Source organism: Struthio camelus, chromosome 1 (assembly GCF_040807025.1).
Source record: "Struthio camelus isolate bStrCam1 chromosome 1, bStrCam1.hap1, whole genome shotgun sequence".
Taxonomy (NCBI): domain Eukaryota; kingdom Metazoa; phylum Chordata; class Aves; order Struthioniformes; family Struthionidae; genus Struthio; species Struthio camelus.
Window position 1 is genome coordinate 107609043 of NC_090942.1, and position 17752 is coordinate 107626794.

At 36.4% G+C, this 17752-nt stretch overlaps 1 protein-coding gene across 4 annotated transcripts in view; it reads right to left on the reverse strand.

Annotated features, from left to right (window-relative positions):
• Positions 1–17752, reverse strand: part of CADM2 (cell adhesion molecule 2) — a 688964-nt gene that overhangs the window by 26701 nt on the left and 644511 nt on the right. For 2 of the 4 annotated variants that reach the window (XM_068910540.1, XM_068910560.1), the window contains one exon: positions 16516–16635. The exons of the other annotated variants lie outside the window; for them this stretch is intronic. In XM_068910540.1, the coding sequence (XP_068766641.1) occupies positions 16516–16635 (120 nt within the window). The remainder of the gene's footprint in view (positions 1–16515; positions 16636–17752) is intronic. 4 annotated transcript variants of the gene reach the window in all.

Consider the following 17752-nt stretch of genomic DNA (forward strand, 5'->3'; position numbering starts at 1 on the left):
TGCATTGAAAAGGGTGAAACTTTCAGTTTCTAAATATGATTTCAAAGGCTACGTGAATTGCCAGGTAATTATGTATTATTTCTAGCAGATACTCTCACTACACAGAAGACATGGGAAGTGGGAATAGGACTATTAAGTATATAAGTATATATTTTTAATTTACTTTCTTTAAAATTTCCAGCGTAAAAATAAAGTTACACAACTGCTATCTAACATCAGCAATATTCCAGCATTACCTACTATGGTACCGCAGATGTTCATATATATATATTTTTTGAATATAAGTAAAAATTTGAAGTCTTCTTAATTTTACCTACTTTCAAGAGGATTTTGAGGACATTTCAGATATAAACTCAGTCTTACTTTAAAATTCACATTTTATCAAAGTTGTAAAGTGTTACACAAAATAAGCAAATACAGAGATTAAATGGTCAGTAAATGCAGAATAATGTAAATGCAATACCATGAGATATTATCCATCTATAGTAACACAGACCGAGCCTCAAGAACAAAAATACTGATTTTTGTTCTACATGTCTCAGTATGTAGACAGAAAGTGAAAAAATTTGAGTGAATGGAACGCTTAGGCATGATTACGTTGCACAACCATCCAGACCAATTTTCTTAAATAAAGCCCAGAGAATGGGGCTTAGCCTTAATGCTAAATATGGTCCTGATCTCCCAAAGACATACACATATATTGAACTTAACAGACACAGATGTAGCTTCATTAATTTCCACGGGATTGCTCATAATGCACAAAGTGTGCATGTAAGCCTTTGCAGGATCAGGCTGATATCTAAAACCTGATTAATGATATTTGCCCAGAAGACAAGAAATTACAGATCATAAGAAGACACCTATCCAAGTATTAATGCTAATGACATATCGTGTGATGATTTAATAACAAACTAACTCAATTAACAGGAAATTGTAATGTACGGTTTATGTCATGTACAATTGCTGAAAATTTCTTAAACATTCAGTTTCCCTGTAAGTACAGTTATAGGCCTGACAAAAATATACCATCTATACATTTTACACTGAGTAACACACTGCTACTTTTGCAGGGCCCATTTTCTCTAATGCTTTTGCCCTACTATGTATGTAAGTAATGCTTCCAATGCAGCACAGCTCTACTGCTGATACATCATTATGTTTTTGATTGCCGAAAGAATAGCTGTGGAATACAGTCAGGATTAGTTCACTTTCTTGAGGCTGTTTGTGGCCATTCCGTACTATTTGGCAACTACTGCCACAATCTGAAAAAAAAAAGCTTTTTCTGTGTTATTAATTTTATTTATATATTTCTATATTTTTATACACTTTTTTATACACATCTACAGGTAAATGCACACATTTCAGTAAGATACAGGCCATGCAAAGATAACAGTTAGTGCTAATGAAATATCAGAGGCTAAAACTCTGGCCTTAAAATACTAGATGTTGATGAACAGAATCATTTTATTGATAATGTCAGTGAAGTAAAAATGAAGTAACAAAGAACAGATTTATTCAACAGAAAATTGCTCATTCTCAGGATAATCATCCCTGAAAAAAATCCAACAGATTTACTAGATTCACTAACAAAAGAAATCATCTACATTGATTTTTGACAAAGATCTGACCTCAGAAGTTAGCATTTGGCTCACCTTCAGGATGAGTAAAGCCAACTTTTGGAACTCTCTAAACTGACCAATATTAACTCTGAGAACATTTAACTGTCATTTTAATTTTTCCCCTCTCTAGAAGAGACTTTCATTTAGTATACTGTTAATATCGCAATATGACTAAGATAAATGCACTTATTCAACATTAGTCTTTCAACATAATATAAATGAGCACATTCCAATCCTCGCAAATAGAATGCACTACATATCAAAATATTAAAATAAAATGCAGTTAAAGTAGCTTTCTTGGAAGCATTAGATAACTATACATTTAAGGAATGCAACAAATAAATGATGAAGGGGTTTCATCTGTTACATTATTTCATGACTTGAGTCCTTGGAGAGAATTTATTTGAGAGGAAAGATGATCTCTATTTTCACGTGCGGTATCACAGTGTAAAGCTTTGACCTTTTCAGGAATCTATCTCAAGTGGAGGTTTGTGAGCGCTGGTTCCACATTAGGCATTTAAATATCAACCGTTGGCTGTGGCTTCCACGATATAAATCTTAAGGATGAGTTAAAGCCAATTCTAAGACTCTGAACAGAAAAGACAATTTAGATACGGGTTTACCTAAATTTTTCCCTGGGTTTATTGCTTCCTTTTCAAAATCAGGCAATCTGTGATAAAAGTGATATAAACAAAATACGTTATACAGGAATCTAAGGCTGAGCTGGGCAACTGCAAATCAGCAGGGAACTTGGAGAAGCTGCTATGCACAAAAGATTTTCACAGATATGAAGCCACTCATTTCCTCTCAATTCTCCAGCTATGTTTCTCCTATTGCCTTCCTCAACCATCTGTATGGCCAAAGATAGATCTGTTTAATTTTAGACATGAACAAATAATTTATACACTTACAAACTCTGAGTTCACCACGGAAGTTTGTGAAAGCAGTAAGAATTAGCAGCACCATTCTGCAGACATCAAGTCAAATAAGAGAGAAAGGTTTAAGATACCTACAGTCCTATGAAACCCTGATTAGATGATCATCAAGGGAATGAAAGCTTTACTTTGAATGAAACAGAAGTTCTGATCTCTGTTTAAAGCATATGCTAAATGTTGAGTAAATACTTCATTTTCATTTACTTGGAGTCGAATAATGTGATTTAAGTATCTGCTTGAATGTGCATCTAAGCTCAAATGCTGCCATACATCCACCATAAATTCAAAATATTATTCTCCAACAAAATGCTTTAAAATTTTAGGATTTGGAAAGTAGTTTCAGACAGAAAATAGGGAGGAAAGAAAAAAAAAGGGTGAGTAGACCACAGTGTAAGTCAACTCAGAGAGATTTTAATCAGGATAAAAAATTCCTGAAAGTATTTCGGCAGCATTAACAGCTAAAACTGTAGAATCTGCTTACTGTTGTCTTCAGAACAGACATCTTAACGGTCTCTGACTTTTTTTAATAAAACAGACAAATTTGAAAATGTCTTTTTGACTGACCTGTGTGTTCTTTTCATTATAAACTTTATTTGTTCTGTTAATATGCACAAGCACTGAGCATTGCCTGTAGGAACAGAAAGAAAAAGTTCTCTGCCCTTGAACTTTCAAGATGTTCTTAATTTGTCCATGAAACTGGAAATTATACCAACAGCAAGATGTTTCACACTGCACACAACCAATCTATTTTATTATAGTGCTGAAGGCAACCATACACTACTGTGAATTTCTTTTGCGTATGAATTATTCTTGTGACTGTTTATGTGGTTGAGAAGGATTCAGAATTATGTAAAAATCCTACAGTTCACTCATATTTTATAAAAAGTACATTCTACATTGCAATTCCAAATTAAAATCTCTAAGTCTCATAGTAGATTTATCAAATGCAGCCACAGAAATGATTTGGTAACATTAGTGGACACTACTCTAATACACCAGGAAATAAAAAGTGTGTGCATTTCAATCACACAAAAAGAATTAGCAAACTTCCCCATAGTCATGCTGTAATATAGGGGCTTACAATAACAAACGAAGTTCCATAGGGACTGCAAGTCTATAAAATTGCTCACAAATTACTTGGCACAAGGTTATGTGGTGGAGAGCCAACCTGATTGCAATAAAAGACTCATTTCTTCTTAGCCTTACTAACTCCAGAAATATTGGAAACAGGCACTTCAGAGATGAGCCGGAAGGATAGGACACTGCAATTAAACAGCCTTTAGAAGCTTAAATAACCCTGGATTGCTATTGTTTTGTAAATTATGCAGCTGATCTAAAAATATATAGGACAATCTCATGCATAGATGTCCACATACAACAGAACCCCAGCACTCACGCTAACCAAGCCGCACTGTAGCGGATAAACAAGGTCAGGACTGATGGCAGCAATTGTGTCAAAGAACGTAGCAGTGTGCCCAAGAACGCAGTGCAGCCCAGGAACAGTGAACTCCAGCACTGGCAACAGTATTTGTGCCAAGTTCAAACCTAAACATTAAAAATATTCCTCTAGGTCAAAATTGAAAACTACCCTTCAAAAAAAAAGTAGAAAGGCTTTACGTTTTAACCTTCTCCGATGTTTGCATTCTATAATGAATTAGTACAGTCCTTAAAGCTGGTTTCTGTCAAGTATGTCCATGGACATGGCCCAAAGTCAATGATAAAGAATGATAGAATATTTCGAATATATTAAAATGAAAGTTGTCTCCTCTCTAAAGGGTGTTCAACGCAGTTCATGACCTGATGCGTATACTGTGGAGACTTGTTAGCCACAACAAAAGAAATATACAAAATAAATAAAATGGCTTCTTTAAATTGTCAGTTTGGGGATTTTTTTCTTTTTCTTTTCTTTTTTTTTCCCATAAAAATGCCCATAACATATTCCCATACAGATTTATATTCTAGCCTTTGCTGCCCGGGATCCTTGTCTCTTACCCTTTATGCTGGAAAAGGAAATTGTATATTAACGTAAATTGCCACTCCTGATACTTTTTTCCCCTTGACTGATGGTTTTCTATTACAGGCTTGCAAGAATTCAGGCTGGAAAGAAACTCAAGCATCTTGATTGAAAGGATTTGATTCATTCTTTTTGAATTCATGCTATCTAAATCACAGCAGGATGACTTGTAATCAAAGTTTTTCAAAAAGAACATAAATTTGGAGAAAGGAAAAGGCCATTCAGCGCATTGCAAGTCTTCCTGGTTAACACAGTTCCTGCAGAATAGTATCTCACTTCTTTAATGACCCCAGTGCCTTCAATTCCAAACTTGGCTCAGTAGGCTATTGAAAAATTGTATTTCTCTTTGAGTGAAAAGTACTTCCTTGTGTTGGTTCTGAATTTCATTTTTTCAGTCACTTCCATTTGTGCTTTCCCGTTCAGTCTTTTATACCCCGCCAAACAGTGAGTCAAGTGTTATTGAATAAGGCTTGCCACCCTGTATTTCTCAGAGTAGATGAGTTTGTAACACTCTCTCAATTTTTTATAATGAAAAAAAGGAACTAAGTTGTGATTAGGTATAGCCATTTACGATACTGTACACTTCAAACCAGTCCTCTCTTCTTCTTCGTTCCTCCAAAGTGTGTTTTAAGCTATATTAACTAATCTTTTTAAACACTGAGGTTCAATTTTTCCCTTTTTTTCACTTTAACCTTGTTGACTTTGCTTTTCTGTGCCCAATGTGACACGCGCACTGCAGCAAAATCTTAGCCTTTAAAGATTTTTGGTTTAGTGCCTTAGAGTAATAAAACTATAGCAATACTCTATTTGTATTTCTAATGCCTCTCTTAATTGCAACAGGGAAATACATTTTAGTCCTTCTGTCAGAGGCACAGTACAGATGAGAGACACATACCAGTTCCAGCTACAACACTGTCACAGCAGGCCTTGCACCTTCAGCCTTTTCACATGGTGCTCCAAGACATGCAACACACACTCGCTCTAAAACGAGCTCTAAAACATGTCTTTCGCATGCTGTAGCCCTTTCATTATCATATACATTTTGCATTGAACCCCCTCCCAATAAAATATAGCAAACCCATTGCAGGGCTCCCAGAGGGGGATGGGAGGAGACCCAACCATGTCTCAGGCAGTACCACTGCTCATGCCTGTTCAGAGGGTGCCACTCTGGAGCCGGGTGGATACAAGCCAGTCTCATCAGCTCCCACGGTACCGACTTTTCTCCACGGTGCAGTTTCCAAAGACAGCACTGACGCAAGCGCCCAAAATAGCTATTGCAGCAAGGTAAAGTGATGGTTAAGCATTTGATTTTGATGCTCTGAAAAAATGCTAAAACAATACCTGAAGAGCTCTCTCTTCTGTATTCACTATAGTCACTACCCGAATAACTTCATGTTGTTTGGTTTTGATGTTTGTAGAAAACCACAGAAATCTACTTGGTGATGGTTTAAAAATCAGGTAAAACATTAAATGCATTACGGATGCATAGATCTGTTTTAGATTCAAAAAAACCGAGGCACATAATCTGACATAATTTTATAAGTAAAAATTAGTAGGTGAGATTAAATCATCTCCAAAGTCACTCTTTGGAGATTTTGCTTTATTTTACTGCTCTGGGGATATTGTTCTGTAGCTTAAAGTTCTACCAAGGTCATCTTTCATCCAAAAAATTTAACATAATTAGTATCAATCCTGTATTTTGTGAAGTTCACACTGAAAGTTATTAACTGTGTTTCAAGTGAAGTGTCAGAGAAAGCAAGGGCAGACAGAGTAATCTTTTCAGCTTCAAAGGCACAGCTGATGACTTTAGTTCACTGGTTAGTGAGGAAGACGTGCATTTTTTATTAAAGGTGTTACTAATAAATTTGAAACTATGAGCATTTTTCTCTCCTTTTCATTCCCTCTCTCATTTTTAGACCTTGTCTGCATCATTTCAGTCTTTTTTTTTAACATTGTGCATTACATTGGCATAGTTACTTTATTATCATTGCCTTATCTGTAAGCATACTTAGTTGTAAACTTTTAATAGTGAAGCACTGCTTCAGTTTCACGAGAGCATAGGACATACCAAAACCTGCCTTACATCACAGCTTTAGAAAAAAATCTTAGTTTTTGCCAGTATTACCTTCAAACACCACAAAAATCTCTCCAAAAGAAAAAAACACAAAAGATTTAAGAACATGTCAGCCTTGTGCTTTGACATAAATTAAATTCAGCAACAACGAAACATACTCTGCAGAAACCATTTGCCTTATCTTTCTCCCTGGTAAAGAAATGTATGATACTTCCCTTAGAATTCAGCATTAAAGATGTGCTTGGCAATGCACATACCTTTTAAACAAACCAAATAAAACAAAAGTCTTAATAAGCTCCTAAGGATCATGAATTCAATTCTGTCAAATGAAGTTCAACAATAAACACTGATGCATACTTATGGGGGGATCTTCTTTACAATGAATATGCACCTTTGAGAAGAGATAACATATGGAATGAGAAGCTTCTTTACTGGAGAACGGTTTAACAAATACCAATGTAAAGTTGTTAAAATCGGAGAAATTTAATTGAGAAGCAAGGCTTCAATTTGCAGCAATGAGGATAGTTAACTGTTGAAGAGAAACGCCAAGGGAAACAGTGCATTCACCATCTCTATGAGACTTAAAATTAAGACTGTATGTTCTGGTGAATGTTCTTTAAAAAAATTAAAGTTTCTGGTCCTCCTTACAAATCTATATAAGTGAAATCTATATAAGAATTTAGATTAGCTGAACCAGTGGTTCCCTTTGAATAGCAAATTAAACTGTGTATAGTCTCACTGAAAATTAATGAGTTTGTATATATAATATTACATACAAGAAAAGGTATTATAGCATGTTCTCCTATAAAGGAAATTCTTCACAAAGCTACAGGTGTTTCTCAAGTTCGGGGGGGGAGGGAGAGGGAAGGTCCCTGCAGGCAACACTGACAAGTTCACAAAATTTAGTCTGTCCCTCTTTGGAGTGGCAAATCTGAATTCATACAAACCTCAAAACTACCTGCCAGCTAGACAGGATAAACTCATTTAACCAATTTGCAAGCCAAACCGCTTGCAGAGCTGTAAATACTTGATCTCAAAAGTCTCTTAAAATCAATGGAATGCTGACTCTAAAAGTGGCACTTATGAGGTAGAAATATCTACATTTTTTTGTTATTTTTGAATGTCAGAAGAATATTAAGCATTACTGGCGTATGAAGTGATTATGAATAATGTAGGTTTCACATGCCAGTCATGTTTGACTATTGAAAATGACTACATTTAATCAAGCGGAGGAAACATTACGACACAGGTCAACAGTTAATTACAGATTAGACAAAAACGGTTAGTACTTTGGTAGTCTTTGGTATTTATGCTCTTTGATGTTACGCGTTATGCAGAGGTTTGACACCCTTTCCATATACATTTTTGAACGGCCTGTGGAATCTAGGTTTCCTATTAACGTGGAAGCTGGGCAGAAAGAAGATTATATCCTACTGTCTGTGGCACATGGGGTAAATCTCAGGCTGAAGTCTGAGCAAAGGATTTTCAGAAAATGTTTTTTCTTTGCAGAAAGCAAGTGTGCTTCATACGGAAGGCACTGTTAATTTGGAAAGTCTCTAGTACTGTTAGATTACAATAGAGAGTGTGAGACTGCATAATTCATATGCAGTAGAAGAATCAGCATGATCAGAGCTCAGGTGAGGAATGTTTGAATTCCTGACGCAGCGCTGATGCCTCTTAGGAGCTCAGCTATATAATGGAATCTTTATCAGACCATCAGCCAATTGTGATACTTATCTGTACACTGTTGCATTTCGGGTTAAGTGATAATCCATCAAAGCTGGAAATCACTGTGTACTTTTTAAGCTGCATGCTTCATTACTGCAGGCAGACTGCATGGATTTGTTCCAGACACAAAGAGCAGGTTCTTAATATACAGCATTATCATATTTCTTTTCCTTCATGTCTTCAATCTGCCTGCGTTGTAATTTACCTCTCATGTTCATAATGTTCATTTACATGGTAACCTCCTTGGAGTATGGAATCTATCTTCATTTGTGCTCAGATGTAACATGTTTATTCCACGAATAATGCGACAAGTATAATAACAACTACAGTCTCCATTTTGTATCATGAAAACTGCTAAGTAGAGGTAACTACAATTTCCTAAATTGTAGATTATTTTGCTTTACCTTGCATAAGATAAAAATTGAAACATCCAGGTACATTTCATGGTTGTGTTGCCAGAATTCTCATCTGTGGCTAGATTACTTCAGTGCTGTGCATGTTACTGAAGGTTTACTTGTCAGTTGTTATTATAACTACAAAGGGACTTTCAACATTACTTGAAAACTGGGAATTTTACACAGAGACATTTGATTTTGGTTGTAGTCTGCTCCTTACATAAATATAAGGATATTTGCATTCGGTAGGATATAGTGATAACGGAGCTTCACATTCAGTTTCACACTGCATGAAAAACTACTTCATTTCATAACTGCAATCTGATACTACTTCCTGCCCTGTTGTCCTAATTCATGTGAGCCATAGGGAGACATCTTCTGTGGCTGCAGCCACACCCAAAAGTGCTAGCCTTAATTCCAACAAATGTATCCATTATTTTTGTACCGCCTCTTGCCAGAAGCTAACATGTTTTCAGTTTAACAATACCAAGCACGTGAGCATTTACTGTTTGCCATATCTCTCTTTCTCAGTGGACTTACTGAAGTTAATCTTTCCAGAAATCTGTAGGAATCTCTAGCTGTCAAAGGAAGAAACTTTGCTTTTTTGATTTGCTTGCTGTGGGGAGATACCGCAGTATCATGAGGCTGAAACATGGCAGGGATACCTGAGGACTCCTCATTTTATTTTTATTGCATCTATCAAATCTGTGTACATGATCCATTGAACTAACATTTGCAAAAGACACTTTCAAGGTATTATAAGGCTTTTCCTGGCTGTGATATCTATCAGACTTTAAAAACAAAGAGCTCTTTGAACTAGAACAGATGCTCCAATTTCCTTTGTTGATCTTAATTTTGTGAGCTTTGAGAATTCAAAGCATTAAGTCTACCGCTTAACGGCTAGTGGGGTGAAATCCCAAAAATTGTTGCTTAGGCCAGGGAACAAATAGTCTATGTCTGCTAAAATGGGCATTGTGGACTACCAGCCTCTTGAAAAGGTCCTTTATGCACTTAAGAAACAGCAAACACTTAAGAAACTATCCAGCACCTGAGGAGCCAGGCAAGACAGAGACACCTGAGGACTGCACAGGTATACATTAGAAAGGTATTTTCTTGAGAAAAAGCTGGCAGAATGGGCTTAAAGGGAAATATAACAGAGCCTTTTTTGTATGTATTTTGTCCTCTTGTTTTTCTCACTTTCCCAAAACTCTAAGAAATTAGTAAAAGTCATGCAACTTTAACAGCAAATGAAACCACATGAGCTATAACATATTGAAGAATTCAGAAGAAACATTCAGGGATCTGCAAAGAAATAGGCAGAATTAATAACAATTCATCTACTTCGCTCATATTGGACAAAAGTAGCCTGCATTCCCCAGCAGGTGGTATACTTTTGGTGCTTCCTGCAAGTATCACAGAAGAGGAGCACAAGAGTGCCTGATCTCCTCGTTTTTTTTTTAACTCTTAGTTCTGATCTCCTCAGATTCCCATCAACTTGGGGTTTGAACTTGAAGGTTTAGGCAGCAGGTATGTTTCAACACTTCAACTGTTCAAGACTGTTCAACCGTTTGATTCTGAAACAGCTTCTTTCAAGTTTTGTCATCTTGCTCCTTGTTCTCCAGATACACTGGGATCTCTGCTTTGGGTTTCTGCTGACTTTGCCCTTCCTGTTATCCAGGAGCCTAGGATTTGGCCAAGGAGCTGACGACCTGAGACCATGCACAAACATAGCTGCGCAGCCTTGCTTCCAGCATCAGAGCCTTAGGTGGCAGAGAGCGCAAGGAAAGCGGGCAGACAGTGTTACACTCTTGTATCTTCCCTCTGAATCTGGATTAGCTGGCAGTGGACCTTGGGGAACTGGGTAGGGGCAACAGTCATCCCCCTCTGCATTCCCAGTTGCCTCTGTTTAGCCTATACACACACCAAGGTGTGGGAGGGCACTCGCTCTGTTTCTGGCTTCCGCATCAGTCGGTTGGTGTGTGGGTTAGGGAAGGCTTCCTGGCTACTATTCAGCTGCAGCTTGTGGATGTTTCACCTGAGTAACAGATTTATCTCTGATCAGAGACATCCCTAAGGTTTCACGACCCAGATAAAGAGGCTTGTAAAGAGGCTTGCGGGCTTTTACCGCAAACCATAAAGAGGTTTGGGCTTTAATAATGGTCTAACTTAGATTTGTTAGTGCATCTTCTAAACAGTTGGCCAAAAAGCAACATGAAAAATAACAGTAATGGAAGAAGTAATTAAAAAATTACTATTTATCAGTTCTTTCAGGATGGGTGCTAAAGTCTTGCTTGAGTATCTTTTGGGGCAAAAATTAGCCTGAAGGACTGTCCAGATTTTTGTTTTGAACATCAAATTGTTTGGTTTAGTGGGAAATCTAATGGTTGGTAAACCAGTAGGAGATTATTATAAGTGAAGGAAGATGAGAAGGAAGAAATTAAAACTGGAAAGCTGCAATTTCCTTATCTTTGAGTTAAAAAAGACACAAATTAGTTACTGTTAAAGCTATAAAGTAGTATATCAAAAAAAAAGCTGTTTAGCACGTTGTCATACAAGACTACTTTTAACATTAGGCAACAGTAATTTTATTAGCAGAGGTGAATGCAAGTAAGCATACACAGCTATACTTAAGATAAAACTCTATCCTTATCTCCCTTGTGCCTTGCATATTCCATACCTCCTTTGTTGTTTACTTCTCTGTCGATATCTCAAAGTACCAAACTACATTAATCAGATTATATGAAAGAAAAATGAAATCACAAGCAAAAAAACTGGTAATACATAAAATTCTTTTGATATGGAAAGAACTGAGGAATGGAAGTACTGCCCAAGTAATTCTTACAGTTTAACTGACTATAAAGAAACAGGTATTCTGGTCTTTTTTTTTTTTTTTTCCTCATGTAGACTCCTGGATAAAAAGGGGGAGAAGAAGAAAGTAATGTAATTTTCAAGCTAAGATTGTTGAAGTTCATGATATTAAATAGAATTATTCAATTGCATTTCAATTAAATGTATGATAGTTTATCAAAATGATTATACCTTCACACTCTTCCTTAATCCACTGTAAACTCTTTTTCTAAATTTACTTTCCCAGATCTCATTTAAGAAATCTTTTTTTGTATACGAGAATCAAAAAACAATAAAAACAGAGTGCAATAAAACATGGATTTCACTCTGAATTTTTTATTTATACAGATGTATGTATTAATTGATTTTTTGGACACCCTGACTATTAAACAAACTCTTGAACTTCCTAGTGCAGCTGCCTGGGAGCAGCCTCCTATCTCTGTTATGTGCAATGACTTTTGGAGATGTTTTTAGGCATTGCTATATAAAGCTTCGAACATTCTGGCACAGTCATTATACAACTGAGTCAGCTGAGACTGAGTCAGCCAGATATGTGCAACAGAACTGAAATCCAATAAATAATGGATTCCTATCTTTTGAATTTAGGAAGCTCTTGCAATGTTACTTGTGTACCTATTTTTGGTTTCGTTTGTGAGATTTCAATCTTCAACAGTAAGCCAATGTTACCAAGTTTTATAATCTCTTGGACATTTTTCTTGCCAGGAAAGGGATTCAAATTTAAAAAATTGCAGAAGGAGGGAAAATAAAAAGAGGGATTTACATAATCCCAGCCTGTAGGCAGGTTCTGTGTACATCTGTGTATTTAAAAATAGAGAGCACAAGGTTTTCTCCTTTGTGAATCTAAAAACATGAAGAGTTGTTCTGACCTGAGGTGGCACTTCCTAGACTGCTAATCACTCTCCTTCTTTGCCTATAGGATTATATGAAAGACTGGCACAGAACCAGCTAAATTAGTTTTTTGCTAACAAAGGATTTCCCCAATGGAGGGATCCCTCATTTTACTGCTAGGGGTAAATTCACATTCCTCTTGTGTCTCTTCCTGCTCACAGAACAGCACATTAGTAGTGAGAGGGGTACAGCTTTCACAAATAACATAAAATAAATCTGTTAGAAAGGAAACTATTCATACAATGTATAATTATTCTTCCCTTAGTCCTCTAGACTTATTTCTTCTCATACATTTTAGTCTCATTTTGTTGTACATTCCTCAACATGGTTATTAGGTTTTAAGACATCCTTGACAAATATATAAAGCACTATACTCTTCTTTGACATCAAATCGTGTTTAGTTTTTTTGAATTAGTAGGTAATGTACCAGCAAAAGAATAATTAATTCCTGCAGGACTGAGCATAAAGGCAAGCATACGTTTGTCTGAGAAAGTGAAAAGTTTGACTAAAGAGGATGTTTATGAAATATTGTGCTATCATCCAAATGGATCTGTAGTTTTATTTTCACCTCATTTGCTAAACTCCAGGCAAATGAAGGCAGACTTAGGTCACAGTTCCAGAACTAACTGATGATGTTCAGATTATTTTTTTTCCCATGAATTCAGGCTTTTGGTAATGATGAAGTACAGTCATTGTAATGTAAAATGCCTTAAATTTGCAGACTCTCTGGGCTCTTTATATCCTGTATTACATTCCTTTAAAGGCATTTCCTGTGACTAGGTGTGGCGTAGCACACCTTCAAGGTGGACTATGTAAAAATCTCCTAGAGTAGAAGAATGTCTTGTGAAATTTAGCTGAACACAAACTGGTGGTTCAGAAATATCAAGTCATAATTTTAGAACAGAAATAGAGAAATCCACCCAGCAAGAACATTATGTTAGTTATTGGAAATCCAGTTCAAAGATATCTCAGCTGTTAGAATCCAGTTCAAAGATATCATTAATTAGTATCTACCACTCTGTCATCTGGAGCAAACTTCTGTTTCTTTAAAGGACGATCTAACAAGTTCAGATAAAGTGAGATAAAGAGAAATGCTGCTTCCAACCTACCTGGAAGTCAAAACCCCCCCTTCCCCATCCTCATCTTTGAAGGCTGAAAAAATTTGAACAGCTTCTCCACTTTATGTTGGTATCTACCCCTTCCTTAAAAGAATCCTTACTGGAATAAGAAGGAGAACTGCCAAAGAAAAATATGCTTATGTGGTATTTTTTACTTGGCTAGAAACAGATACTACTGAAAATCTGATCCTCTCTAAAATGGTTCTTATGCATTTTCTGCATCCGGTGTGTAGGTGCTGCTCTGACAATAAGGTTCTGCCTAGCACTTGAGGAGGCAGTGAGCTGGCAGAACTCTGCCTTCACAACATTATAGGTTTGTGAACACTATTTCTTTATGGGTCCAAGAACGATAGGGGAGGAAGAGACCTCAGAAGAGCATCTTGTCCATTTCTGTCTGAGATGGGAATCAAGCGTTTTTAAAGAAACCAAGTCTGATGAATGACATCATAGAACTTTGATAGCTATGCTGTGCCGCTACTCCCTCTACATTTAGAAAGTTTCCCCACTAAATATCTTTGCCATTAATTCAGGGAATTATTTTTCCTTAGTGAACATGGAAAATGACTCATCATCAGACTCTTTGCGATTTTTCTTTTTTTAAAAAACAAAACCAAACAAACTGGTGCCTTCAGCTTCCTCACAGATTATGTTTTTAAACTTCTTGCAGTTGTTCTTTGGACTCTCCGTATTTGTGGACATCTTTCAGTGTGTTAGTCACTATTAGAAACAGCACTTCAAATGTGGCCATCCATTGCTGGCTAAAACACCAGCTACTTCAACCTTGCCCTAATCATTCATGTATAGGAACACCACATTTCTTTGTTTTTGTCTTTCATCTGATGTATTTACATACCTGTTTGTTGTTATATTTCCCATGCTTTTTTAGTTGTAATTAATTTTGCATTTTAATGTTTCTGATTTATTTCTGGCTTCCTATGAAATTCTTTCATACTGATGTACACTACAGCTTATGTTCATAGCGGTCTGCGCTTGTGATTCTTTTTTGATTTCTTAGACTGTAAGACAGACAAGCTCATTAGTCTATTACGGACTTCCTATTTCTCCTCTGCCTTGAGATAGAGCGTCATTTCGCATTCAATACAATCTTTTCAAGAAACAGCTTTCTACCTGTTCCTTTAGTCTGAAGTAATCTCATCTTCTTGTTTTCTGGGAAAAGTGAGCATTGAGCCTTTAGTGACTGATCACCTTCACCTAGATTACCTTCCTTTCTTTTTTTCTAAAAAACTACATCTTTGCTATTGTAGTATCAAATTACATGCATTTTAATGTGTACTATTGCTGAAGTTTATAAGGGGGGCCTTTTTTCCAGACTCTTTTCCTTAATGCCGGGCACAGAAATGATGAAAATGAACCCCCTTCAGAGTAATGGAAAATGATGCCATACACTACATTTAGAGGTAACAGGAGGCCTGAATACCATTTGTGCACTCGATAATCACAGCAGGGACATAACATTTAGTTAGGACAATATAATGACAAGAAGAAGAAAACTAACTCAGGACAGCAGATGCCAATATGGAAAACTAAGCATTTCATCTTTCCAGTATGCAAGCTCTCAGGAAGCTGGGAAGCTTCTGCTGCCTGACTCCAAACACTGTCTATAAAGGCATGATCATCCTCTTCATTCTGTTTCACTTGCTGCTACTCAGCCCTTTGAGCACTGGGCTGTTTTCCATGTCCTCTCCTTTTTTGCTCCAGAGCAAGGACTCTTACAACATTTTTTTTTCCTTTTCCTTCTCCTTAAGCTAACATTTTGCACATACTATGTAATATTAAGGCTTAAAAATTTATTTCCAGGTTTGATATCAGCTTAGTATTACACAGAGGCCACCAATGCACTACGAAGGAAGAGGCTCGGTGATATGTTACCATCATGATGTTCATAAAATGGATTTCCTTTTAGCTCAGAAAAAACTTGCTAACGCTTACAAATTAGGCAGATCACCACAAATGACTCGTAACAATGCTTCCAAAGAGAAAAGATTTAATAACTCAGTCTCAAATTTCCTGGGATAATTTTATCTCATCATGTGAATAGTGTACTGCAATAATTGAATATTATATCCTCTCTCCTTGCACCACCTCTGCCTTCAGCAGACCACTGCGGAACCATCTTCCACTTCACTCACCAATACTCCTTAAGCAGAAGATGACAATCTGTGAAACCTGGCACATATCTCCACTACTGAACAGTTTCTGATCAGTCACTGAATATGGCAACAAAACTAAGCTCTATATTTTGTTCATAACAAAACAAATCATTATTAGAAACATCAAAAAGAAAAGAAAACAAAACAAAACAAAACAAGAGAGATGGGGGGGAGGAGATCTTTCAGCTCATTTACTGTAGTTCAGATAAGATAAAGACAGCCCTCAGTTAGGAATACCTTAAATTGTGACAAACTAACCAGGGTGACAGAGTGTGATCTGTCGTTATTATCAAGCAGGATGACATCAACAGTAATTCCATATCCAAGTCACTTATCTTGCTTTAAACATTAGTACCAAAATAACCAGTATTAAAAGGTCATGTTTATTTAAAAATAGCTTGCTTGCATTTTGCATTAAAGTTAATTTACTAACTTAAAAAAATTAAATGCAAATATATACAAATAATGTAAGCATCCTGTCAAAGTTCACATGCACACTGTTAGAGTAATAAAAATATTCAAGGTCATATGAAATCTTTCTTAACCATGACAAGTACCATCACGTGGATTATTCTATTAAATATACAGACTGAAATAAAATGTTTGAACGCTCTCCTCAGCAAATTCTATCCTTTAAAAAAATCAAACCTATAATTTCCTATTTATAATGTGTTTTTCAGGCCATAACAAAGAAGCATACTGTACCTCTGGTGCTGATGGCTGTTGCCGATGTGGTTGTGCTGGTTGTTAAGGCTACAGTGGTTGTGACTGTTGCAGTGGTAAGGGAGGGGATGACAGTAGTGGGAAGCAAAGTGTTGAAAACATCTGGTGAGTGGAAAAAAAATATAAAATAAAATCATATCATGCAAACAAAGGAGAACTATAATAGTGGTTTAATTTGTAAATACAAGTATGTTGAAAATGACTAAATTAAAACATGATTAACATAAATTATTACAGGTACAATACTGTACCTTTAAATTCTTGACATTATATCACTCTCATTTTTTATAGTTAATCTTCTGGTGTTCAGAATTTAAAACACTGTTAAAATGATCAAGTTTCCACAGAGTGGGAGAGTGAATGTTTAAGTGACAAGAATCCATTTCTTCACTGAGCCATTTTAAATGTCTCATATACTAGAAACCATATACAGATGAAACATGCTGTGTCAGAGTGGGGGATGAAAAAAAACAATACCGTCATGCTGAAATAAACACACATATGTTAACGAGAAATGGCTGTATGTTAAAAACACCCACTTTCAGACAGACTCAATGGAAGGAAAAGGGGGAAAATTGCTACTAACTATACGAGTCGCTTTTTCCGGATTGCTTTTCTTCTTCCCACACATTTGTTTAAGACACAGTTGTCTGCTAAGATCCAGAGCAGAGTATATTTCAAAATCTTTACCCAAATTAGCAGGCAAAGTCATCTTTCAGTCATCCTTAGCACTCAAAGTTTATCATTAATACATGCAACAGTCTTTCAATCACCTCCAAAACAATCTGGAACTCAAAATCCAGAAAGGCTACTTACATTACTACTACAATATCTGAGTACACAAGTCAGAAAAGATGCAAAGCCCTGATAACAGCATCCTATAAAACCCTTCAACCCCTGATCAAGTAAGTACAGGTACGCCAAGCTTAGGCCACTGCTGCTTCTTTGTATAGGAACCAACACTCTCTGTTGCCAAATGTTCCTGTACAGTGCAGGAAGCAGATGTGCAGACGGAAAATTCTCTGATTGCACTGCAAGAAGCAATAAGGAGCAGTATCGCTTCGCTTATAAGGTGATTGTGGGTTTTAAAGAAAAAACACGCAAATAAAAAAACTGAGAACTGGAGAAAAGCACTTTGGTGAGGAAATGAAAAGCATCTGACATTTTTCAGATCACTTATATCGCAGGTTTAAAAGGAAAGAACTATTTTCTGATCACC